This window comes from Coregonus clupeaformis, chromosome 9, assembly GCF_020615455.1.
Source record: "Coregonus clupeaformis isolate EN_2021a chromosome 9, ASM2061545v1, whole genome shotgun sequence".
Classification (NCBI taxonomy): Eukaryota; Metazoa; Chordata; class Actinopteri; order Salmoniformes; family Salmonidae; genus Coregonus; species Coregonus clupeaformis.
Genome location: NC_059200.1, coordinates 7,977,935 through 8,002,576, shown reverse-complemented (window position 1 = coordinate 8,002,576; position 24,642 = coordinate 7,977,935). Strand labels below are relative to the sequence as shown.

Sequence of the window (24,642 nt, the reverse complement as noted above, 5' to 3'; positions counted from 1 at the left end):
GTATCAACCCAGAGAAGAGGGAAAAGGGGCAGAGATGTAGAGGACAGGAGCATCAAACACATCCAAACGTACTACTGTTAACACTACAAACACTACAATGCTGATCAGGGAACATTTCAGTGTTCTTACTTGAGTGACGTCTTGCAGGGAGATGCTCTTCCTCTTCTCCACAGCCTGACCAAGGTTACCAAATGTCAGCTGCACGACAGACAGAGACAGACAGACAGACAGAGAGAGGGTGAGGGTCAGGCAGAGTAAGGGGCAGCAGCAGGGGCACAGGTAGTAATGTTAGAGGGATAGAAGGGCTGTGTTGTGTAACTTACAGGGAAACTGATCTCCGCCTTCAGAACCTTGTCTCCAACTACCTGAGGAATAGCAAAGACATCTAACAAACTTGTTTTTGTTTGTGAATTTTTGCAATTTTGCTTTATTTTAGAATATTGAATATTGTGTGTGTACATGTGTACCTGACAGAACAGCTGTTGGTTATCCTCTGATACCAGAAGTAAACAGCAGCACAATGACTGAGTCTGCTCCTCCAGCTGTGAAAACAACAATCCAACCGATTCAGTCAAACAGTCACTCTGTTTATCAAATGATCAACCAGCTCTGATAAATCACAGTTTATTTATGGTTCTGGACTCACATAATGAATTACTTTTAGTTGGAGGGAGGCAGCGTCCAGGTCATACAGCTCTCCTACAGTTAAGAGTGAAAGAATCAACATAAAGTCATTACACATACAGTAGTAATATATTCTAACCTACTATTATCCAATACACTCAACATTGATCTGTCTATAGACAGCAGAATACACGTGCAGGGCCCCATCCCACTATCATACCACAAAGCTTCAGGATCTGATGGTCCAGTGCACTGTGATCCACATCAGGTGTTGTCCTCCTGGTCAGGGATAGACATGATTTCCTGTTGACCTCTAACCCCTGGGTGAGCCTTTGACGCTGCAGGGCCTGGACTCTCTTACAGGCTACGGTGACCTGTGAGGACAATCAGAGTTGAATCAGCAGTAGGCCTGTTGTCTGAGAATGTGATCCCATTAAAGGACTGGTGGGTCTGGAGAAGGACACTTCAGACTCACATGTTTCTCCAGGACATCAAGGCTTTGTTCCTGAGCTTTAGTGGGCTGTGTACAGCAAACCTTTTAGAATAGACAAGACACTCTGTAACAGGCAGTCATATTCAAGCTTTGATAATGTAAGGCAGAGCGGTGAGAGTGTTATGAGGGCGGCAGGTAGCCTAGCAGTTAAGAGCGTTGGGCCAGTAACAGAAAAGGCGCTGGTTTGAATCCCCGAGCCGACTAGGTGAAACATCTATCGATGTGCCCTTGAGCAAGGCACTTAACCCTAGTCGCTCCTGATAAGAGTGTCTGCTAAATGTAAATGATGAGGAGCATGCTCACCAAGAGGAGGGCGGTAGCTACACCCTGGTCCAGGATTGGAATGATCAACACTGTGGTGGAGGTGGAGAAGATGGATGGAAAAAGTATTGAGTGGAGAGGAGGAAAGTATTAGCCAGGAGGAGGACTGTGGACTGTTTTGAACTCTCTGGAATCGTTTAGAGTAAAGTTGCTGTTGCTCACCCTGCAACACAGCCAGATAGACAAACACACACCTCTTTTGTCCTGCTGCAGTGGCTCTGTTAGTTTCTCTCTCTGTTGCTCCTGAAGCTCTGAGGAAGGAAGTCCTTCACACTGTATTCTCCTCTGCTGGACAACCACATCCCTTAGAAAGACAGAGATTTGATTGATTTAGGAACATTACAAACAATGTCACTTGAGGGAAAATGAAGACTGAATTATTACGGTCTGAAGTACTGGTCAACTGGGCACCACATCAGCCCTGCACATTACCTGAGTCTCCCCTCCTTCTGTAGCTCATGGGGTGGTTCTTCACACCACAAGCGTCCTGTCTCTTCATCTAATAGATAGACGTATACACTGTCCTATAAGAGAGAGGGGGGCAGACTGTTAGAGGGGGGAGAAAATATGGTTGGAAAAAATGTTTTGTAACATTATTTGGTCAAACATGTAGAAGTGGGTGGTCTTTGATCTGTTTTGTGTCATTCACTCTGTTTCCTGTTTCTCTGTCAGCCCTACCCCCAGGGAGAATACAGTATAGTGCTGAATAGGATGGAGACAGACAGCAGATATAAATCATGATGGAGACATTAGATACCCACCACTTCATAAAAGACAGTCTGGAGAGCCTCTCTGATGGCATCCTGGAGGGAAGAGGAGTCTGTGACTGAGGCCAGTTGGAGCAATGCATACTGGGAAATAAAATAAGGGGAAAGAATAATTAATATCGTGGTGACTTTGATGCACAGATATACAGAGAAGAAGAAGGAGCAGGAATGGGCTCTGGATGTTACTCACACAGAGCTGCCTCTCCAGTAGATCATATTCACTGGAGACACATGCACTGTAGAATACAGCCAGACCGACCAGTGACACTTACAACACACTCACAATTACAGCAATCAATACAGGATATTAGGCCTTATCTCAAAGGATGTAGCTGGGTCAATTCTCTAACTGTCAAACTGTGACTGGCAACCCAACACTCAGCCTCCAAAAATTGTAAGACAGAATATAAAATAAATTAAAGTAGGCAATGTTAGATTCATTGCATTACCAAAGGACATCCCGTGTTCCTTCATAATTTAGCTAAATTAAAATGGAAACTGGTTTTAATATTGTTTGATAGCTGTATTTATTTGTAATGACAACAGTTGAATGTTCACATGCACAGTGAATGCCCTGGAGAGGGTGCCTGTTTTATACTGCGTGATCATTTATTGATGCAGTTTATAATCCTTGGACACACTTGTCACACAGGCAACCTTCACTTGCCTTAGAGTCTAAATTACAAACAGGTCTGGAGAAACAACTTCATCATACACAGTGATAATCCTTAATCCCAGAAACCAGCGTGAGCTCAGTTAAACGTCAAAAAACTAAACCTCAACTAAATCTTATAATAAATCATGTGGAAATGGAGCAAGTTGAGGTGACTAAACTGCTTGGAGAACCCTGCATTGTAAACTGTCATGGTCAAAACATGTTGATACAACAGTAGCTAAGATAGGGAAAAGTCTCTCCATAATAAAGCGCTGCTCTACCTTCTTAACAGCACTATCAACAAGGCAGGTCCTACAGGCCCTAGTTTTGTCGCACCTGGACTACTGTTCAGTCGTGTGGTCAGGTGCCACAAAGATGGACCTCGGAAAATTACAATTAGCTCAGAACAGGGCAACACGGCTGGCCCTTAAATGTACACGGAGAGTTAACATTAATAATATGCATGTAAATCTCTCATGGCTCAAAGTGGAGGAGAGAGGTGTCTGTTTAAACCACTAGCCCACAGCTCGGACACCCATGCATACCCCATAAGACATTTATAAAATGTGCTATGCTGATTGAGCTATGCTGCTGAACCTGATGCAGCAGTGTCTTTTTTGGGAACGTCTTTTACTACTATCACTTTTCTCAAGAGCCCTTCGGAGGAGCAGAGTAAACATGGCCTCGCCCTCTAGTCTCCGTGGAATGTACGTCATATAGGGTGTCTCAGGTAAATAACAGCACAGGAAGTAGTAGTATTCATGCTTGCATAGCAGCATCTGGTGTTTACCCTCTTTATCTTACAAGTGTGGGGAATTTCTGATGCAAACGCTACTGACGTTGGAGTTATTTTACAGGCAGCAACACGTACCTGTGCACTCCTAAACATTGTGAATAGGGGAGGAAAACACACGCACACACACACAGGGTGAGTCAGACAAAGGTCAGTAATGTATCTGAACCACCCCAGCACCCTTCGCGTTTGGAATCATGTGTCTGCTGGTTGAATTGATCTATGCTAAAGTTCACAGTAACCTTATGGAGAATATAAGCACCAAGTAATCACATCACCTGGAATCAATAAGATTCCTCCTACACTATATGGAATGCCTATCTGCTTTACAATACAGTCCTGCTTTAACTCCTGAGCTGCCTCATCTGAGGTTATTAACATTTAACCTTTGACCTGGGGCTATGGCAGGCCAGCCTGGAGGTGACATCTGTCGTTGTCTGAGTTAGAGCAGAATTGAAAAGTCTCTCCGCTGTCATTTCATAGCCAATACTAACACTATCATTGCTGGCAAACACACTTCAAATCCTTTAAGAAAAAGATGAGGGAAAGGAAAAATCTAAATAAGCCTGATCATATTTCCTGACTGCTGCAGCTAGAGCCAGAGTTGGCTGGTAAAGGTGTTGGATGAGAAAATTACTGAACAAGACCATGCAGGCAAGACCTACTGCAGCGAATGAGTGAGCATTACCTTCCTGATTATACACACACACACACAGGCATGCACACACCCACGCACACAAAGTAAATGAGTCCACCTTAGTGTTTATCTTTAGACAGTGTTCAGACTTTGTCCTATAAACAGTAGCGAGGTGTCTTGTAAATTTGCTCCCATTAGTCTCCACTCTGGTGGAGGAATAGGATTATACTGTATATAATAGGATTCATACACGTCTTCCTGCTTTGGCGTCATTGGGCCTTTGTTCGCTGTATCTGCTTTATGTTTGGTACTGTGTGTATGGAAATGTACTGAAAATAGGTCACAGGTCAGGAAGTTGTTGGTGTGGGATGTGTGAAGTAGGCTGTGATACATAAATGAGACACCCTGAAACAAGACTGGGACACAGAAAACTAGGGCAGACTTAGGGAGTGACAAACAGGGGTCCCGCTTGTTAAAATTGACAAAATTGGGGGAAGGAAAGTGCGTGTGAGAGACACAGAGAGATCAGAGAGAAAAAGAGGGAGAGAGAGCATTACGTACATAGCTATGATAGCATAATTTCACAGTCATTTCAGTGCATTAAACCCATATCTGAATGCGTCATCAGGAGGATAAATAGGGAGAAATTCACCATACCACTGTCTGCCTACATAGGCTACTAGCTTCTTAATCCACTGGGAAGTTTCTGTTAACCCCATGTATAGTGTATACAGAGACCTCTTTCATCAGACATGCCAAAACATCCACACCATCCTCACTGGGAGTGTCAACACTATTACTCTGGCCTGTATTCATTTGCTTGGCAGATACACTTATCTCTGGAGTCAAACATCTGTCTTTTAACCTTTACCTATGACAGGTAGCTCACACTCACAATCTGCTATTTTCATCAGCAACAGTTTATTACATATGGTGCTATCTGCTGCTAATATTGTCAGCTTCCTGCCTCCTGTTTGTCTCCGGGCCTCTAGAGGTCATCTGTGTTCCCCTCTGCCTTAGTTCTTCCTCGTGTGTCCTTATTAGCTAGATCCAGGTCACCTGTGCCTTGTTTCCCCTAGAGTATTTTAGCTGTGTGTTTTCCCCTTGTTTCTCACTTGGTTTTTGAGTCCTGGCTATGTGTCTCCTGCTTTGTCCCACCGTGTCTTTCCAAGTAAGGTTTTCTAAGTTATCTTTAGTTTGTTTTTTCTCCCTCGTGGGAGTTATTTTGTTTTGCCTCCTGTTTTGTTACTCTACCTCTGTTAATATACCTCTTTCTGAGAAGAACTTTTGTTGGACTATTTTTGAAGTGCGAAGAACCTTTGTTTTTACATTAAATCTACTTGCCTGGAGTATTGCCTTGGGTGTTTCATTTGGGTCCAACTATACCTCCTCTGTGGCTTAGGGTAGAACCCCCAGCTCTCCACATCTGAGACCGGAGTCCAAGCCCAGCTTGTGACAGAAAAACCAAGTCAATCATGGACCCAGAAACACTCAGTTCCCAGGACCTGTTGGCGGTGATCACTCGACATGAGGCTTCTTTCCAGCGCCATGAAGCCGTTCTCAGCCCGACAAGAAGAGCTGATGGCTAGTCATTCTCAACTCCTGGCCGAAATGATGAGTTCCCTCCGCCAGCTCTTTGAACGCCTCCCTGGTCCTCTCCCTTCCCCCAGGTCACCCCCAGTGACGACAGGCCTTCTCTAGTGGCGGAGCCCCCGACTACCACCTCCCAAGCCCTTTTCTGGGGATCCAAGCTCTTGCCAGGGTTTCCTACCCAATGCTCCCTCACCTTCGAGCTCCAACCCTCAAGTTTTCCCACAGACCGTTCCAAGATTGCCTACATCATTACCCTTCTTTCAGACAAGGCGCTCGCCTGGGCCTCTGCGGTGTGGCAGTCCCAGGAGGCCTGTTGTGACTCCCACGCTGCATTTGTAGAAGAGTTCAAGCGGGTGTTCGATCATCCTGTCAGTGGGCGGGAGGCTTCCCAAGCGCCTACTGTCTCTCCATCAGGGTTCCCCCGAAGCATGGCAGATTTTGCCATTGATTTCCCGGACCATAGCAGCAAGGAGCGGATGGAATGATGAAGCGCTGAGGGTCTGTTTTCAGGGAGGGTTATCTGAGCCCCCTTCAAGATGAGTTAGCCACCCGAGAACCAGCTGGAGATCTCGAGTCCCTCATAGCCTTGGCCATCCGCCTGGACAATCGTCTAAGAGAGCGGAGAACGGCTCGCCGCCAGGTGTCTCAGTCCCAAGTTCCTCTGAGCAGCTCTGTTTCTCCTGTTTGGACTCCGTCATTCAGAGCTTCCCCGGCTCCTGAACTGCTCCAGGATTCCCCGGAGAGCATGCAGTTAGGCCGTTCCAGGCTTTCTCCCAACGAAAGGGAACGTCGCATGAGGGAGCGTCGGTGCCTCTACTGCGGGGTTGCCGGCCACTTCCGCTCCACTTGCCCCCGAGCTTTCGGGAAACGCCTGTCCCCGCCCAGCTACAGGAGGGCTGTGATGGGGAGAATTAGAGCTCCTCCTACTAACGCTGTCCTGGCTATTCCAGCCACTCTGTCCTGGGAGGGCCACCAGCATCGGGTCCAGGCTATGATCGATTCCGGTGCCGCAGGTGATTTCCTGGATGTAACCTTGGCTAAGGAACTTAAGATCCCTACCCAACTACTTCCTCAACCCCAGGCAGTTACAGCCTTAGATGGCAGACCTCTGGAACCAGGAAAGGTTACAGAGGCGACTCAGTCCCTGCGACTTACCATCTCTCAACACCAGCAGGAGGAGACCTTCTATCTCATTGACTCTCCGAGTATCCTATTATCCTGGGTCACCCTTGGCTGTGCAGACATAATCCCCAGATCGACTGGCCTACTGGCACCATTCTAAGCTGGGGTCCCACTTGCCAACTCACCTGCATGCTTCAGAGTCCCTCAGCCCCTAGTACCCAGTTTCAAGAGTCTGTTGACGTCTCCCGAGTCCCCAGTGTTTACCATCGGTTCAAGGCAGTGTTCAGCAAGGCCCGGGCTACTTCCTTACCGCCTCATCGCACGTATGACTGTGCCATTGATCTACTCCCTGGGTGCTGCCCTCCTAGAGGTCGGATCTTTTCCTTGTCCTCCCCGAGCACGCAGCTATGGACACCTACATTAAGGAGTCCTTGGCAGCCGGCCTCATCTATGCCTCTACTTCCCCGGCTGGGGCGGGCTTCTTTTTGTTGAAAAGAAAGACGGGGTCTTAGGCCTTGTATTGATTACCGGGGACTCAACAAGATCACGGTTGGAATCGATACCCCCTTCCTCTCATGGCCACTGCTTTTGAGCTGCTTCAAGGGGCTTCCATTTTTACTAAACTGGATCTCCGCAATGCTTACCATCTCGTGCGGATCCGGCAAGGAGACGAATGGAAGACGGCGTTCAACACGCCCACGGGGCACTATGAATATCGGGTGATGCCGTTCGGGCTCACCAATGCCCCCGCAGTATTCCAAGCCCTGATTAATGATGTTCTCCGGGATATGCTTAATCTGTTCGTCTTCGTGTACCTGGGACGATATCCTCATCTTCTCGAGGTCACAGAAGGAGCATGAGGGGCATGTTAGCAGGGTTCTCCAGAGGCTCCTTGACAATCACCTCTACATTAAACCTGAGAAGTGTGAATTTCATGTTTCTCAGACTCAGTTTCTCGGGTTTATTGTCACTCCCGGGCACCTAGAGATGGATCCCAAGAAGGTCAAAGCGGTCCACTGCTGGCCCACACCTGCCACGGTCAAGGAGGTTCAACGGTTCATTGGCTTTTCTAACTTCTATCGGAAGTTCATTAAGAATTTCAGCTCGGTGGTAGCCCCCTTGACGACGCTTACCAAGGGAGGAGGGACCAAGATTCACTGGGGTCCGGAAGCAGCAGGGGCCTTCGAGGATCTCAGCGCCGCTTCACTTCTGCTCCGATTCTGGTGATCCCTGACCCAGAAAGACCTTTCGTGGTGGAGGTGGACGCCTCAGAGGTGGGGGTGGGAGCCGTCCTGTCACAGAGGGGTGAGGATGGGAGATTACACCCTTGTGCCTTCATGTCTCGCCGCCTGTCTGAGGCCGAGCGCAACTACCACGTGGGGGATCGAGAGTTGCTTGCGGTAAAACTAGCCTTGGAAGAGTGGCGCCATTGGCTTGAGGGGGCTCAGCACCCTTTCCAGGTTCTCACAGACCACAAGAACCTGGAATATCTCCAACAGGCTAAGCGGATGAACCCTCGGCAAGCACGATGGTCCCTTTTCTTTAATCGATTCCAGTTCCTCCTGTCTTACCGACCTGGCACCAAGAACGTCAAGCCGGATGCCCTGTCTCGAGCCTATTCTTCCGAGGTACAAGAGAAGCCCTTGGCATCGATTATTCCGAGGTCTAGGATCGTCGCACCTCTTCAGTGGGAACTAGAAAGAGGTACGAGAAGCCCTTGTCCATGAGCCCGATCCAGGCGGTGGTCCTGCCGGTCGCCTGTACGTTCCTCTCTCTGTTCGGGCCCGCGTCTTGCAGTGGGGTCATGAGTCGCCCTTGACATGCCATCCAGGCAGTGCTCGCACACTGGAATTCCTCCGGCGGCCGGTTTTGGTGGCCGTCCATCAAGAAGACGTGCAGGTCTATGTTGAGGCCTGCCCTGTGTGCAACCAGGGGAAAGTCGACACGCCAGCGACCCCAGGGACTGCTCCATCCCTTACCTGTTCCTCGAAGGCCCTGGTCACACCTTTCTCTGGACTTTGTTACGGGACTTCCTCCATCCCAGGGCAACACCGTCATCCTAGTGGTGGTTGACCGGTTCTCCAAGGCTGCCCGGTTTATTCCCCTGCCCAAGCTGCCCTCGGCTAAGGAGACTGCTGAGCTCCTCATGAACCATGTCTTCCGGATATTTGGTATTCCCCTGGACGTGGTCTCCGACCGAGGTCCCCAATTCGTCCGGTTTTGGGGGCCTTCTGCAGGCTTATTGGGGCCACAGCCAGCCTATCGTCGGGGGTTCCATCCAGAGTCTAATGGCCAAACGGAACGGATTAATCAGGATCTGGAGACCACCCTGCGGTGTATGGCGGCCAGTAATCCCACGTCTTGGGCCACCTATATCATTTGGGCTGAATATGCCCACAACACCCTCCAGTCCTCAGCCACCGGATTGTCCCCCTTCGAATGCCAGTTCGGTTACAACCCTCCATTATTTCCAGAGGAAGAGGCGCAAGTTGGTGTTCCCTCGGCCCAGCGCTTTGTCCAACGCTGTAGGCGGACCTGGAAGAAGGCCAGGTGTACCCTCCTTCGGACCTCCCAGAGATACCAAAGTCAGGCTAATCGCCACCGCCCGGACGGCTCCTAGTTTCCGAGCTGGTCAGAGAGTTTGGTTGGCCACTAAGAACCTGCCCCTCGGGTCGAATCCAAGAAGCTTTCCCAGAGATACATTGGCCCTTTCCGCATAGCTAGAAAAGTTAACCCTGTTTCTTATCGTTTGGTTCTTCCTCGCTCCCTTAGAATTAACCCCACTTTCCATGTTTCACTACTTAAACCTGTCTTGTCTTCTCCCTTTGCCCCCCCCACGCAGACCCCCGCCACCTCCCAGGATCATTGACGGCCAGCCAGCCTACACAGTCCGCCGGATACTGGACTCCCGGAGGGTCCAGAACTCTCTGCAGTATCTGGTGGACTGGGAGGGCTACGGGCCAGAGGAGCGCTCTGGGTTCCAGCCAGGGACATCCTGGACCCAGGTTTGATCCGAGATTTTCGCACCCTGAGGCCAGGGTGTTCTGGAAGGAACGTCAGGAGTCGTTCCTAGAGGAGGGGGTCCTGTCAGCTTCCTGCCTCCTGTTTGTCTCCGGGCCTCTAGAGGTCATCTGTGTTCCCCCTCTGCCTTAGTTCTTCCTCGTGTGTCCTTATTAGCTTGATCCAGGTCACCTGTGCCTTGTTTCCCCTAGAGTATTTTAGCTGTGTGTTTTCCCCTTGTTTCTCACTTGGTTTTTGAGTCCTGGCTATGTGTCTCCTGCTTTGTCCCACCGTGTCTTTCCAAGTAAGGTTTTCTAAGTTATCTTTAGTTTGTTTTTCTCCCCTCGTGGAGTTATTTTGTTTTGCCTCCTGTTTTGTTACTCTACCTCTGTTAATATACCTCTTTCTGAGAAGAACTTTTGTTGGACTATTTTTGAAGTGCGAAGAACCTTTGTTTTTACATTAAATCTACTTGCCTGGAGTATTGCCTTGGGTGTTTCATTTGGGTCCAACTATACCTCCTCTGTGGCTTAGGGGTAGAACCCCCAGCTCTCCACATCTGAGACCGGAGTCCAAGCCCAGCTTGTGACAAATATATTACAGTGTGTTAGGGGGTGTTCAGACCTTTTGGTTCAGCATTATGCCATTGACTGCCTGAAAGCACGGTGACTGAGCAAACTGAGGGGTTCATATAGAAATGTACAGTGCATTCGGAAAGTATTCAGACCCCTTGACTTTTTCCAAATTTTCTTAAGTTACAGCTTTATTCTCAAATTGGTTCAATATTTTTTTCCCTCATCAATCTACACACAATACCCCATAATGACAAAGTGAAAACCGGTTTTTATAAATTTTTGCACATGTATTAAATATAAAAAAAACTGAAATACCTTATATACATAAGTGTTCAGACCTTTTGCTATGAGACTCGAAATTGAGCTCAGGTAAATCCTGTTTCCATTGATCATCCTTGAGATGTTTCTACAAATTGACTGGAGTCAATCTGTGGTAAATTCAATTGATTGGACATGATTTGGAAAGGCACACACCTGTCTATAGAAGGTCCCACAGTTGACAGTGCATGTCAGAGCAGAAACCAAGCCATGAGGTCGATGGAATTGTCTCCGAGATAGGATTATGTCGAGGCACAGATCTGGGGAAGGGTACCAAAAAATGTCTACAGCATTGAAGGTCCCCAAGAACACAGTGGCCTCCATCATTCTTAAATGGAAGAAGTTTGGAACCACCAAGACTTTTCCTAGAGCTGGCCGCCCGGCCAAACTGAGCAATCGGGGGAGAAGGGCCTTGGTCAGGGAGGTGACCAAGAACCCGATGGTCACTCTGACAGAGCTCTAGAGTTCCTCTGTGGAGATGGGAGAGTTTTCCAGAAGGACAACCATCTCTGCAGCACTCCACCAATCAGGCCTGTATGGTAGAGTGGCCAGACAGAAGCCACTCCTCAGTAAAAGGCACATGACAGCCCGCTTGGAGTTTGCCAAAAGGCACCTAAAGACTCTCAGACCATGAGAAACAAGATTCTCTGGTCTGATGAAACCAAGATTGAACTCTTTGGCCTGAATGTCAAGCGTCACGTCTGGAGGGAACCTGGCACCATCCCTACGGTGAAGCATGGTGGTGGCAGCATCATGCTGTGGGGATGTTTTTCAGCGGCAGGGACTGGGAGTCAGGACTAGTCAGGATTGAGGGAAAGATGAACGAAGCAAAGTACAGATAGATTCTTGATGAAAACCTGCTCCAGAACGCTCAGGACCTCAGACTGGGGCGAAGGTTCACCTTCCAACAGGACAACGACCCTAAGCACACAGCCAAGTCAACGCAGGAGTGGCTTCGGGACAAGTCTCTGAATGTCAATGAGTGGTCCAGCCAGAGCCCAGACTTGAACCCGACCTAACATCTCTGGAGAGACCGTTTTTTTGTATATAGATTTGCAAAAATTTCAAAAAAATGGTTTTTGCTTTGTCCTTGTGGAGTATTGTGTGTAGTTTGATGAATTTCTTTTTTTTTTTAATCCATTTTAGAATAAGGCTGTAACGTAACAAAATATGGAAAAGGTCAAGGGGTCTGAATGTACTATCTGGCACAATTTGCCCGTGCCATTATATCCTCAAAACACAAGCTTCTCTGGCATTATCACTTAAATATAGTATAGTAGTAAAATTATAATTAGCTTGTTTGGGTGGTTCTCAGCCTCATTCCATGTGAATAAGAGAGAAGATCGTAAGAGAATGTACCCTAGTATGGATGGATATAAATCAGTCATGCTCCAGCTATGCAGATTTGGGAACTTCATCTAAACAGGAAAGTCTGAATCTATATGAACAACGTTGTCAAGGGCTTAATGGGATGATAGAAGAGAGATGGACACAGTGCCTCTAGCCCCCAGCCTCCACTGTAGTCAGACAAACACTGTTTGTTGGTATCATTAAACAGCAGAGGGGTCAGATGCTAAATACCAGAGGTCTGAAGGATGGCCTGCTGATTCAGCTGTATGTGATTCGGCCCCGATTGATTAGCAGCATGCTAGTTGTGACCCAGAAATACCTTCCCTATTTTTACACCATTGCATGCGCACAGAGTGTGTCAGAGAGCTGACACTGACAGTAACAAACACTGAGCGCCATACTCACTCCAACTGTGCTTTGACAAGTTGCTCAACTGCCAACACCAGCCTCCCATCGGGCCTGTCTCCATTTGCAAACAAGGTTCTGGAGGGTGTTAGTTATAGCTGAGCATCACCCACATAGAGATGCACCCCACTGACAAGTGCTGTGGACAGACAGGAAACGCATCACAGAGTCGTGCACCACCGTGGCATCACTAATGAGCAGACTCATCATGGGGTTCTATGGGCTTGACACTCAACAACATCCCTGATTATCTCTGAGGCTGAGCAGCTATGACGCCATGCATAGACACAGGCCTGCCTGCCTGTCTGTCAGTTAGCATGGAAGACCAACTGAGACTGTCAGTCAGAGGACTCATGGGAGGATTACTGTGGACATATATCAGTGACTTCCCCACTCAGCTCTATAACAGCTGACTGAGTTCTACACTCTCCCAAAACAAAGACACAGACAGACCAGTGAAGAGGTTTTAATGCAAGGGATGGGGCTGAGAATGGATTAATCCATTGCTCTGTTGTCTTACTGAGAGACTTCAAAAGATAATCAATACACATTTGCCCTCAGGGTTTGATAGACATTTCAATTGATGACGTGGCCAGTGACACTTTGCTTCTTGAAAGTCCTTTATCTTGAAAACTTGACTGCTGACATACAACACATTTTGGGACTGTATCAACAGAGGACTAATGAAAAAAATACTAAAGGATAGTTTTGAGTGAATTCTCCCTTTAATATCAAGTCTAATGTGGGGTGGCCCTCATATCATTGCTGCTGTACAAAGCATGCTGTTCTTCCTGGATAATGAGCTCTATCCTGTAGGGAGAGTAATAATAACAGCCAGTCAGCCAGTCATTAATAACTAAGTGTTGATTTCACCTTGCCTGGTGGATCCCCAGAGACTGAGGATAATATCACTTTCTGACTGATGAAATATTCCACCCTCATCACACTGACTGCTGCATTTTCCAGTCACTGTTTACCATGAATAACACTAGAATACACATAAACGCCCATGCAGACACACAGACAAACACTGATAAAGACAAGGACCTGTCCTCCTGCAGCTCTGGAGCCAGTGATTTGAGTGAGGGTCCAACAAGAGTTTTTTGTGAATCCTACTAAAACAAAAATAGCATCAGAGGGCCAGAGAAGGTCACTTGGCAGGGGATTCCAAAATAATAAATGTCCCCCCTCTGTCTGGCTTCCATCACAGGTGAGTGAAAATGTGCAACATTATGTCAGTCCTGTGCCATGTTTCCACAATGTCTGTGTTGTTGGTCCATGTTCCACTGTTAACTTATAATTCATGCTACAGTAACAGGGGTTTAGCGTGCTCTATCTCCCTCCCTTTATCACACAAATACACAGACAAAGACACAGATACACACACATCAGTAAAGCATGAACCATTTGACCAACCGGCACAGCCAACTAAACTACTTATGTAGTTTTTTGGGGTATCTGTACTTTACTATTTATATTTTTGAACACCTTTACTTTTACTCCACTACATTCCTAAAGAAAATAATGTACTTTTTCCTCTATACATTTACCCTGACACCCAAAAGTACTCGTAGCTGGGGATTTGAACAAAGCAAATTTGAGGAAAAGGCTACCGAAGTTCTATCAACACATTGACTGCAGTACTCGCACTGCTAAAACACTCGACCACTGCTACTCCAACATCCAGGATGCATACAAGGCCCTCCCCCACCCTCCTTTCGGAAAATCTGACCACGACTCCATTTTGCTCCTCCCTTCCTATAGGCAGACTTGAGTGTCAACTGTTCATAGGAGACTGCGTGAATCAGGCCTTCATGGTCGAATTGCTACAAAGAAACCACTACTAAAGGACGACAATAAGAAGAAGAGACTTGCTTGGTGTGACACTCTGGCTCCAGGGACTCTGATTTATGGAGCCAGGGTTGTTCATTTTCATTTGGGTGTATTTCTATGTTGGGATTTCTAGTTGTGCATTTCTATGTTGTGGTGGTTCTTGATTATTCATGTGACTCCCAATCGGAGGTAACGAGTGACAGCTGTCGGCTCGTTATCTCTGATTGGGAGCCATATTTAAACTGTTGTGGTTTCACTGTGTGTTTGTGGGTTTTTGTTCCTGTTTAGTCTATGTACTGTTGGACTTCACGTTTCGTCGTTGTTTGTTGTTTTTTTCGTGTTGCACTTTATTAAATAAAGTCATGTTCACTTCAAACGCTGCGCTTTGGTCTACTCCATTTGAAGACGACCGTGACAGAAAAACCCACCATAAAAGGACCAAGCAGCGTGTCCAGGAGCAAAGAGACTGGACATGGGAGGAGGCACCTGGTAAGGAGATCGAGAGGCTGGCGATGGCCCAGGTGGGCAAATCGTGGTCCTGGGAGGACATGCTCGGGGGCAAGGGACCTTGGGGGAAGATCAAGGCCCTGGCGAGAGAGGAGCAACGAGCGTCAGCAGGGTCATCGTTGGAAGGACGAGAGGCAACCCCAAAAAGTTTTTGGGGGGCACATGGCTGGCGGCTGGGCAGCAGGAGGCTGCCACAGGGAGACGTGGAGAGAAGGCTATCGGATTACGGGAGCCATTGGCGAGTAGAGGAAGGGAAGTTGTTGCGGCACGGCGTGAGAGACTGATGTGTGTTACCAGTCCGGTCCGGCCTGTTCCTGATCCCCAGTTAAAGCCAGTGGTGTGTGTTCCCAGTACGGACCGGCCTGTTCCTACTCCACGCATCAAGCCCACGGTGTGCGTCGCCAGTCCAGCCCGGCCTGGTCCTGCTCCACGCACAGAACCTACGGTGTGCGTCGCCAGCCCAGCCCGGCCTGTTCCTGCTCCACGCACAGAACCTACGGTGTGCGTCGCCAGCCCAGCCCGGCCTGTTCCTGCTCCACGCACAGAACCTAAGGTGTGCGTCGCCAGCCCAGCCCGGCCTGTTCCTGCTCCACGCACAGAACCTACGGTGTGCGTCGCCAGCCCAGCCCGGCCTGTTCCTGCTCCACGCACAGAACCTACGGTGTGCGTCGCCAGCCCAGCCCGGCCGGTTCCTGCTCCACGCACCAGGGATATGGTGCGCTCGCCAGCCCGGCCCGGCCTGTTCCGGCCACTCGCACCAGGGATACGGTGCGCGTCGCCAGCCCAGCCCGGCCTGTTCCTGCTCCACGCACCAGGGATATGGTGCGCTTCGCCAGCCCGGCCCGGGCTGTTCCGGCCACTCGCACCAGGGATACGGTGCGCGTCGCCAGCCCGGCCTGTTCCTGCTCCACGCACCAGGGATACGGTGCGCTTCGCCAGCCCGGCCCGGCCTGTTCCGGCCACTCGCACCAGGGATACGGTGCGCGTCGCCAGCCCAGCCCGGCCTGTTCCTGCTCCACGCACCAGGGATACGGTGCGCTCCGCCGGCCCGGCCTGTTCCGGCCACTCGCACCAGGGATACGGTGCGCGTCGCCAGCCCAGCCCGGCCTGTTCCTGCTCCACGCACCATAAAAAGCCCTGAGATGCGTGTTCTCAGCCTGGGACCACCAGTTCCGGCACCACGCATCAGGCCTACGGTGCGTCCCCAGGGCCCAGCATGCCCTGTTCCTTCTCCCCGCACTAGCCCTGAGATGCGTGTCCTCAGCCCGGTACCTCCAGTTCCGGCACCACGCACCAGGCCTACGGTGCGCCTCAGACGGCCAGAATCTGCCGTCTGCCCAACGGGGCCTGAACTGCCCGTCTGCCCAACGGCGCCTGAACTGCCCGTCTGCCCAACGGCGCCTGAACTGCCCGTCTGCCCAACGGTGCCTGAACTGCCCGTCTGCCCAACGGCGCTTGAACTACCCGTCTGCCCTACGGCGCTAAAGCCGCCCGTCTGTACTGAGCCTGCAAAGCCGCCCGTCTGCCATGAGCCTTCAGAGCCGTCCGCCAGATCGGAGCCGCTAGAGCCTTCCGCCAGACAGGAGCCGCTAGAGCCTTCCGCCAGACAGGATCAGCCAGAGCCGTCTGCCAGACAGGATCAGCCAGAGCCTTCCGCCAGACAGGATCAGCCAGAGCCTTCCGCCAGACAGGATCAGCCAGAGCCTTCCGCCAGCTATGAGCAGCCAGATCCGTCAGTCAGCCATGAGCAGCCAGAGCCTTCCGCCAGCCATGAGCAGCCAGATCCGTCAGTCAGCCATGAGCAGCCAGAGCCTTCCGCCAGCCATGAGCAGCCAGATCCGTCAGCCAGCCATGAGCAGCCAGATCCGTCAGCCAGCCATGAGCAGCCAGATCCGTCAGCCGGCCATGAGCCGTCCAGCCAGGATCCGCCAGAGCTGTCCAGCCAGGATCCGCCAGAGCCGTCCAGCCAGGATCCGCCAGAGCCGTCCAGCCAGGATCCGCCAGAGCCGTCCAGCCAGGATCCGCCAGAGCCGTCCAGCCAGGATCCGCCAGAGCCGTCCAGCCAGGATCCGCCAGAGCCGTCCAGCCAGGATCCGCCAGCCAGCCAGGATCTGCCAGAGCCAGCCAGCCAGGATCCGCCATTTAGTCCGGTACTGCCCCTTAGCCCTGTGCTGTCCCTTATCCTGGTGCTGTCCCTTATCCTGGTGCTGCCCCTTATCCTGGTGCTGCCCCTTATCCTGGTGCTGCCCCTTATCCTGGTGCTGCCCCTTAGTCTGGTGCTGCCCCTTAGTCTGGTGCTGCCCCTTAGTCTGGTGCTGCCCCTTAGTCTGGTGCTGCCCCTTATCCTGGTGCTGCCCCTTCTCCTGGTGCTGTCCCTTAGTCCGGTGTTGCCCCTTAGTCGGTGCTGCCTCTTAGTCCGGTGCTGCCCCTTAATCCAGTGGGGTTATATTGGAGGGTGGTCATTTGGAGGAGGCTACGTAAGCGGGTAGTGACTATGGTGGGGTGGGGACCACGACCAGTGCCAGAGCCGCCACCATGGACAGACGCCCACCCAGACCCTCCCCTAGACTGTATGCTGGTGCGCCCGGAGTTCGCACCTTTAGGGGGTACTGTGACACTCTGGCTCCAGGGACTCTGATTTATGGAGCCAGGGTTGTTCATTTTCATTTGGGTGTATTTCTATGTTGGGATTTCTAGTTGTGCATTTCTATGTTGTGGTGGTTCTTGATTATTCATGTGACTCCCAATCGGAGGTAACGAGTGACAGCTGTCGGCTCGTTATCTCTGATTGGGAGCCATATTTAAACTGTTGTGGTTTCACTGTGTGTTTGTGGGTTTTTGTTCCTGTTTAGTCTATGTACTGTTGGACTTCACGTTTCGTCGTTGTTTGTTGTTTTTTTCGTGTTGCACTTTATTAAATAAAGTCATGTTCACTTCAAACGCTGCGCTTTGGTCTACTCCATTTGAAGACGACCGTGACACTTGGGCCAAGAAACACGAGCAGTGGACATTAGACCGGTGGAAATCTGTCCTTTGGTCTGATGAGTCCAAATTTGAGATTTTTGGTTCCAACCGCTGTGTCTTTGTGAGACACAGAGTAGGTAGCCCTTACACACCTCCAGGCTGTGTAAGGGCTATTTGACCAAGGAGAGTGATATTTTGATTTGTTTAAGAGACGCAGACTCGGTCTCAACCTTTAAGTCTTTACTGAAGACTTATCTCTTCAGTAGGTCATATGATTGAGTGTAGTCTGGCCCAGGAGTGTGAAGGTGAACGGAAAGGCTCTGGAGCAACGAACAGCCCTTGCTGTCTCTGCCAGGCCGGTTCCCCTCTCTCCACTGGGGTTCTCTGCCTCTAACCCTGTTACAGGGGCTGAGTCACTGGCTTGCTGGTGCTCTTTCATGCCGTCCCTAGGAGGGGTGCGTCACTTGAGTGGGTTGAGTTACTGACGTGATCTTCCTGTCTGGGTTGGCGCCCCCCTTGGTTTGTGCTGTGGTGGAGACCTCTGTGGGCTATACTCGGCCTTGTCTCAGGATTGTAAGTTGGTGGTTGAGGATATCCCTCTGGTGGTGCGGGGGCTGTGCTTTGGCAGAGTGGGTGGGGTTATATCCTTCCTGTTTGGCCCTGTCCGGGGTTTCTTCGGATGGGGCCACAGTGTCTCCGGACCGCTCCTGTCTCAGCCTCCAGTATTTATGCTGCAGTAGTTTATGTGTCGGGGGGCTGGGGTTAGTTGGTTATACCTGGAGTACTTCTCCTGTCTTATCCAGTGTCCTGTGTGAATTTAAGTATGCTCTCTCTAATTCTCTCGTTCTCTCTTTCTCTCTGAGAACCTGAGCCCTAGGACCATACGTCAGGACTACCGGGCATGCTGACACCTTGCTGTCCCCAGTCCGCCTGGCCTTGCTGCTATTCCAGTTTCAACTGTTCTGCCTGCGGTTACGAAACCCCTACCTGTCCCAGACCTGCTGTTTTCAACTCTTAATGATCGGCTATGAAAAGCCAACTGAGAGACCTGAGCCCTAGGACCATACGTCGGGACTACCGGCCGTGGTGACTCCTTGCTGTCCCCAGTCCGCCTGGCCTTGCTGCTATTCCAGTTTCAACTGTTCTGCCTGCGGTTATGGAACCCCTACCTGTCCCAGACCTGCTGTTTTCAACTCTTAATGATCGGCTATGAAAAGCCAACTGAGATTTATTCCTGATTATTATTTGACCATGCTTGTCACTTATGAACATTTTTGAACATCTTGGCATGGTTCTGTTATAATCTCCACCCGGCACAGCCAGAAGAGGACTGGCCACCCCTCATAGCCTGGTTCCTCTCTAGGTTTCTTCCTAGGTTTTGGCCTTTCTAGGGAGTTTTTCCTAGCCACCGTGCTTCTACACCTGCATTACTAGCTGTTTGGGGTTTTAGGCTGGGTTTCTGTAAAGCACTTCGAGATATTAGCTGATGTAAGAAGGGCTATATAAAATAAAATTGATTGATTTAACACTTTTTTGGTTACTACATGATTCCATATGTGTTATTTCATAGTTTTGATGTCTTCACTATTATTGTACAATGTAGAAAACAGTAAAAATATAGAAAAACCCTTGAATGAGTAGGTGTGTCCAAACTCTTGACTGGTACTGTACATAGATTAGAAATCACTGGCCACTTTAATAATGTTTACATTACTCATCTCATATGTATATACTGTATTCTATACTAGTCTACTGTATCTTAGTCTATGCCGCTCTGACATTGCTCATCCATATATTTATTTATATATTCTTAATTCCATTGCTTTACTTAGATTTGTGTGTATTGGGTATATGTTGTGAAATTGTTAGATATTACTTGTTAGGTATACTGCACTGTTGGAGCTAGAAACACAAGCATTTCGCTACACCCACAATAACATCTGCTAAACACATGTATGTGACCAATACAATTTGATTTGATTTAATTTGATTTACATTTTGAATGCTTAGCAGGACAGGACACACTTATCAAGAGAACATCCCTGCTCATTCCTACTGCCTCTGATCTGGCGGACTCACTAAACACAAATGCTTCGTTTATAAATTATGTCTGAGTGTTGGAGTGTGCCCCTGGCTATCCGTAAATTGAAAAACAAGAAATTTGTGCTGTCTGGTTTGCTTAATATAAGGAAATAATTTATACTTTTACTTTTGATACTTAAGTATATTTAAAACCAAATACTTTTAGACTTTTACTCAAGTGGTATTTTACTGGGTGACTTTCACTTTTACTGGAGTCATTTACTCAAGTATGACAACGGGGTACTTTTTCAGCTACTGGACACGTGGCGGGAGACAGACGGTGTGAGGCTGGCACACTTTTTACAACTGTATGTCCTGGGGCTAGAAGTAGGAAGATAAGGGAAAGGAGAGCAGAGTCTTACCTGTACATTGTTTGAATATGGCCCTCTCTCCTCCACCGGCTGGAACACCTGCCGTCCTCCTCCCCTGAAGAAGCGAAAGAGGGCAATAAGAACCCGCTGCAGCATACTGCCTGTGTTTCTATAGCACCCTCCTCTCCCTCTTTATCTCTTTCTTTATCTCTATGTTTCGTTTTCTATTTGTCTCGCTCTGTCTTTCAGCCACTAACACTACCTCTCTATCAGTCTCTATGGCTCTCTTCATCTCTTACTCTCCTGGTTGTCTGTGGAGACAGAGTCTCTGTACATAAACAATCCTACCCATATCTACACATGCTCCAGGCTTCTCACTCTCTCTGTCTCCCTCTCTCTTTCTTTCTCTCTCTCTCTCAAGGCTCTCTTCAAATCTCCTCCTCCCTAACTCTCTCTCCTCTCTGTCCCGCCCCCTTCTCTCTGTAGCTCAGTTGGTAAAGCATGGATCTTGCAACGCCAGGATAGTGGGTTTGATTCCCGGGACCCCCCACACGTAAAACATGCATGTCTGTAAATTGCTTTGGATTAAAGTGTCTGCTAAATGGAATATTATATTACAATACTGTGTGTGGTTATTAAGTTGTGTGTGCCTGTGCTGGTATGGAAACTGAATTTTTGTGTGAGTGTCTGTGAATATCTCCAATGTCATCCCCACCTGCTCCAGAAAAGCAAACAGGAAATGCCTTGTCTCTCTCTCTCTCTCTCTCTCTCTCTCTCTCTCTCTCTCACACACACACACACACACACACACACACACACACACGCACGCACACACACACAGGGATATCGATCTAAGTGCCGATGAGTGAGAGAGATATTGTTTCAGCCCAGGGTCAGAGAGGCTGGCTCAGTGGGGGTGGTGGTTCCCTTTTTGCAAGCTCCGGTAACACAAGGCTTCATGGAGCAACATTCTATCACACACACAAGCCTATCAACTTAGAATAGCACTGTCATGTTGGTCTGTAGTGTACCGTACGTAGCCTATGGTTTATTTTCTCTGTTTTAGTTTGAATTAAATTAAAGGATTTATATTTGTATTGCATTCTAATAAACACCTCACTCTATTTTTTCCTTCATAAAGCCTTTAAAGATTCATGACACTAGAACACCACCAGGAAGATATATTCCCTCTTTGGTTTCTAATCTAGCTCCATGATGGACCACTGAAAAAGTTTTTCTAAAACATTTTGTACCAGCAACTGCCATGCGGGGCTTCTCATTACGAGAGAACCACTTCCATTAAACATATAAAAATGATTCAGTCTATGTCAGCAGGTAATTAAATGACAGACCAGTCAGCAACATCTAAAGGTCTGCAGGATGGGAAGTGACAAAATCTGCTCTAAAATGTGAGATTCCATAATGAATGCAGAATATTTGTGTCAAATATGCAGGTTGACGTTTATTGTCACGAGTTTTGCCCTGGAGGCAGAACTGAGCGGTTTCCGCTCGATGGGCCAGCTGCAAAGTCAAAATTGGCTATATTGTAAAAACTAATTAAAGCAAAAAATATATTTTTGGTCTTAATTTAAGGTTAGGGTTAGGCATTATGGTTAGCAGTGTGGTTAAAGTTAAGGTTAGGGTTAGGGTTAAAAAACTATTGTATGACTGTGGCTGTGCCAGCTAGTGACCACTCTGCAGAGCTGCCTCCAGTACATGAGTCATCTTAATAAATGCCAATCTGCGTCAAATATGAGCAGGTTATGGTAATGTTTGAAGCTTAATGGGGGTAGTGATGTAAGAACTGGGGGTGAATGGAGTGTATGGTTGTTACTAGGGTGACTGAGCCACTTCAACAGCCCTGAGTTCCTAATGTAAAGCAATTACCCACACAGCCTCACAGCTAATGACAGACAGCTGAAAAATAAAAGGATATTAGAAAGCCCTTTTATTGAGCGAGAGGCACTTAGCCCCACAAGAGCACCAATAAAACTTTATGGGAGATTGAGAGTGGTGGAGGGTCTTATGTGCTGTAGCTACACACAACATGCCAGAGACCCAGTCCTAAACCCTTTATGTTACATACAAATTACAATATAAACCTAAGAGAATTATAATAGAATGTGGGAAAACATTGAAATTAGGAACAGCAGGTGTGCGCGATCTGGTGTGTAAACCTAACCTATGCTTTGTTTTTTATGAAAGGCAGAGGTAGGCAATGTGCTAGGATGATGGTGAATGGAAGCAACATTGTGTGAATGATTCATGTTGGTGCATGTTCTCATTTACCACAGGCACTGAATTTGCTTTAATGAACAATCAGTCTTTAAATGTTTTGATTTGTGACAAAAATGGACTGTGATTGCCATTCAAATAGTCTAGACTCTAGACACAGCGGCAGTGTGAAGAGTGCCTAGTACAGTGTTTTAGGCGAGCCATATTTGCATACATATATATCCATATCAAAGGCTAAAATAAACAATTTGCCAACAGAGATCTAGGGTGAAGAAATAATCTACTTCTCTACCTCTTTCAGGCTTTTTTTCTTTTGAAGGACAAATGATCAAACACTGACAGCCCTTTTATTTCTATGCTTCTTCTACAGTAGATGTGAATATATTAAATCAGTAATGCTTTTGCTTTGATCAACCAAACAAGTCAAACATTATTTTTAATTGCCACAGCATCCTGACCTCAGACATCAAAGGAATGGTGGGATAATGATTTTAAGAAACACATAAACTATACACATTGTATTCCAAAGACAAATTAAACTTTGAATGACATACAATGATATCAACATTGCTTAATCACAATCAGGAATTCAGATAACGATTTATAATCAGCATATTCTGTTGTACTTCAGACACAACCACCCAGCCAGCGCATCAACATTTATACACTTACATCTCTGCTGTTGTCGATGTCTGGAACTGCTGACTACGGCACAAGAGGGAGTTTCCACATGCCTGGCCCATCGCTGTCACCTGTCAGTCACAGTCCCTAACAGCTGGAACAGGGCCCCCTCGTCACAGCTCTAACCCCAGTCCACCCTCTCAGTACAGCGGAATGCTGTTATGGTGTCTATCTAAGCAGCAGCATCTCTGCAGCTCGTGGAGAGGAGATGGGTCGTTCCACAAAAAGAGTGACTTTTGCATCCCTTTGATATTTTAAGTAGAAATTGTGCACCAAAGTGTAGAGTTAAAAGCTTGCTATATGAAATGAAAGGCCTTTTAAAGATGTACTCTCTAACTTTTGTATAATTTCAGCCAGTAGTTTTGAAAGTGGTACTCACGAGTCAAAAGTGGTCCCTGTTTTTTTGTGTACTACGTCATTCATTTCATGTGATATGTTACAAATTTTGCAATTTGTATGATATCATACGTATTTTGCCATTCGTGTGATATGTTACAATAATTTGTGCAATATGTTACAAATTTGTTGTGCTTAAGATCCCTGAGTGCATCTTTAATATAGACAACATGAAGAATTCAATAAATCATTTTTTTTTATATGAATAAAGATTTGCTAATGTGCCAAAAGTCAGCATTTTCACATGTCCCTCTGTGCACCCTCTGTGACTTCTAGGAAGATTTTAACCTACTTAACCCCAAAATCTCTCCCAAGTTTTCACCATCATTGTAAAGCCCTAGTTATTTTGTTGCTTTGATAAAGTAATTTCAGAAGATTATTGTGATTAGTGATTCATTTACGTCTGTCCTTCATTTTAAGGTCAACCCTGTTACGTGAACTGAACTCTCATTTTAATATGGTGAAACTATTCCTTCAAACTTTTTTTTGATGCAACATTGATCATATAATAGTCAAATCATACAGTAAAATCAGGTGAGCTGGTTCTACACTTTTGGGCCCTTTTCTGGTGTTTTGCGGTGGAAAACCAAGTGGGTCGAGCATAAAACTTCAACCCTGTTAACTAAAGATAGACATTTCTTTTTTTTTCCTTTTTTTTTTTTTGTTGTGAAGATTGCATTCAATTGCCACTCCCTGATGCACATAACAAGCTTCCATTCCCCCTGTCACAAGGTGATTTATGGCTGATTTAAGATTAAATCATAAACCCTGTTACGGTCAACCCTATTACTTTATTTGACATTTTATTTAAAACGTGTTTTTTTATGAAGATGAACATGTGCTCTTCACAACATAATGTTAAAATTAGGTGAAATATATATATATATATTTTTTACCAAGTTGCACTTCTCAAAAGCCACCGAATTGGTGGAACGACCCAGATATAGATAGAGAGAGAGAGAGAGAGAAACCTCTGGGGC

At 47.7% G+C, this 24,642-nt stretch overlaps 1 protein-coding gene across 1 annotated transcript in view; it reads right to left on the bottom strand.

Annotated features, from left to right (window-relative positions):
• Nucleotides 1-24,349, bottom strand: part of LOC121573662 (cGMP-dependent 3',5'-cyclic phosphodiesterase) — a 42,569-nt gene extending 18,220 nt beyond the window's left edge. The window contains exons 1-12 of the mRNA XM_041885810.2: nucleotides 23,258-24,349; nucleotides 20,402-20,465; nucleotides 2,200-2,289; nucleotides 1,871-1,962; nucleotides 1,633-1,742; nucleotides 1,421-1,470; nucleotides 1,100-1,159; nucleotides 845-998; nucleotides 647-699; nucleotides 468-542; nucleotides 324-365; nucleotides 130-198 (exon numbers count right to left, since the gene is read on the bottom strand). Of these exons, the coding sequence (XP_041741744.1) occupies nucleotides 130-198; nucleotides 324-365; nucleotides 468-542; nucleotides 647-699; nucleotides 845-998; nucleotides 1,100-1,159; nucleotides 1,421-1,470; nucleotides 1,633-1,742; nucleotides 1,871-1,962; nucleotides 2,200-2,289; nucleotides 20,402-20,465; nucleotides 23,258-23,328 (930 nt within the window). The 5' untranslated portion in view covers nucleotides 23,329-24,349. The remainder of the gene's footprint in view (nucleotides 1-129; nucleotides 199-323; nucleotides 366-467; nucleotides 543-646; nucleotides 700-844; nucleotides 999-1,099; nucleotides 1,160-1,420; nucleotides 1,471-1,632; nucleotides 1,743-1,870; nucleotides 1,963-2,199; nucleotides 2,290-20,401; nucleotides 20,466-23,257) is intronic.
• Nucleotides 24,350-24,642: the final 293 nt, after the last annotated feature.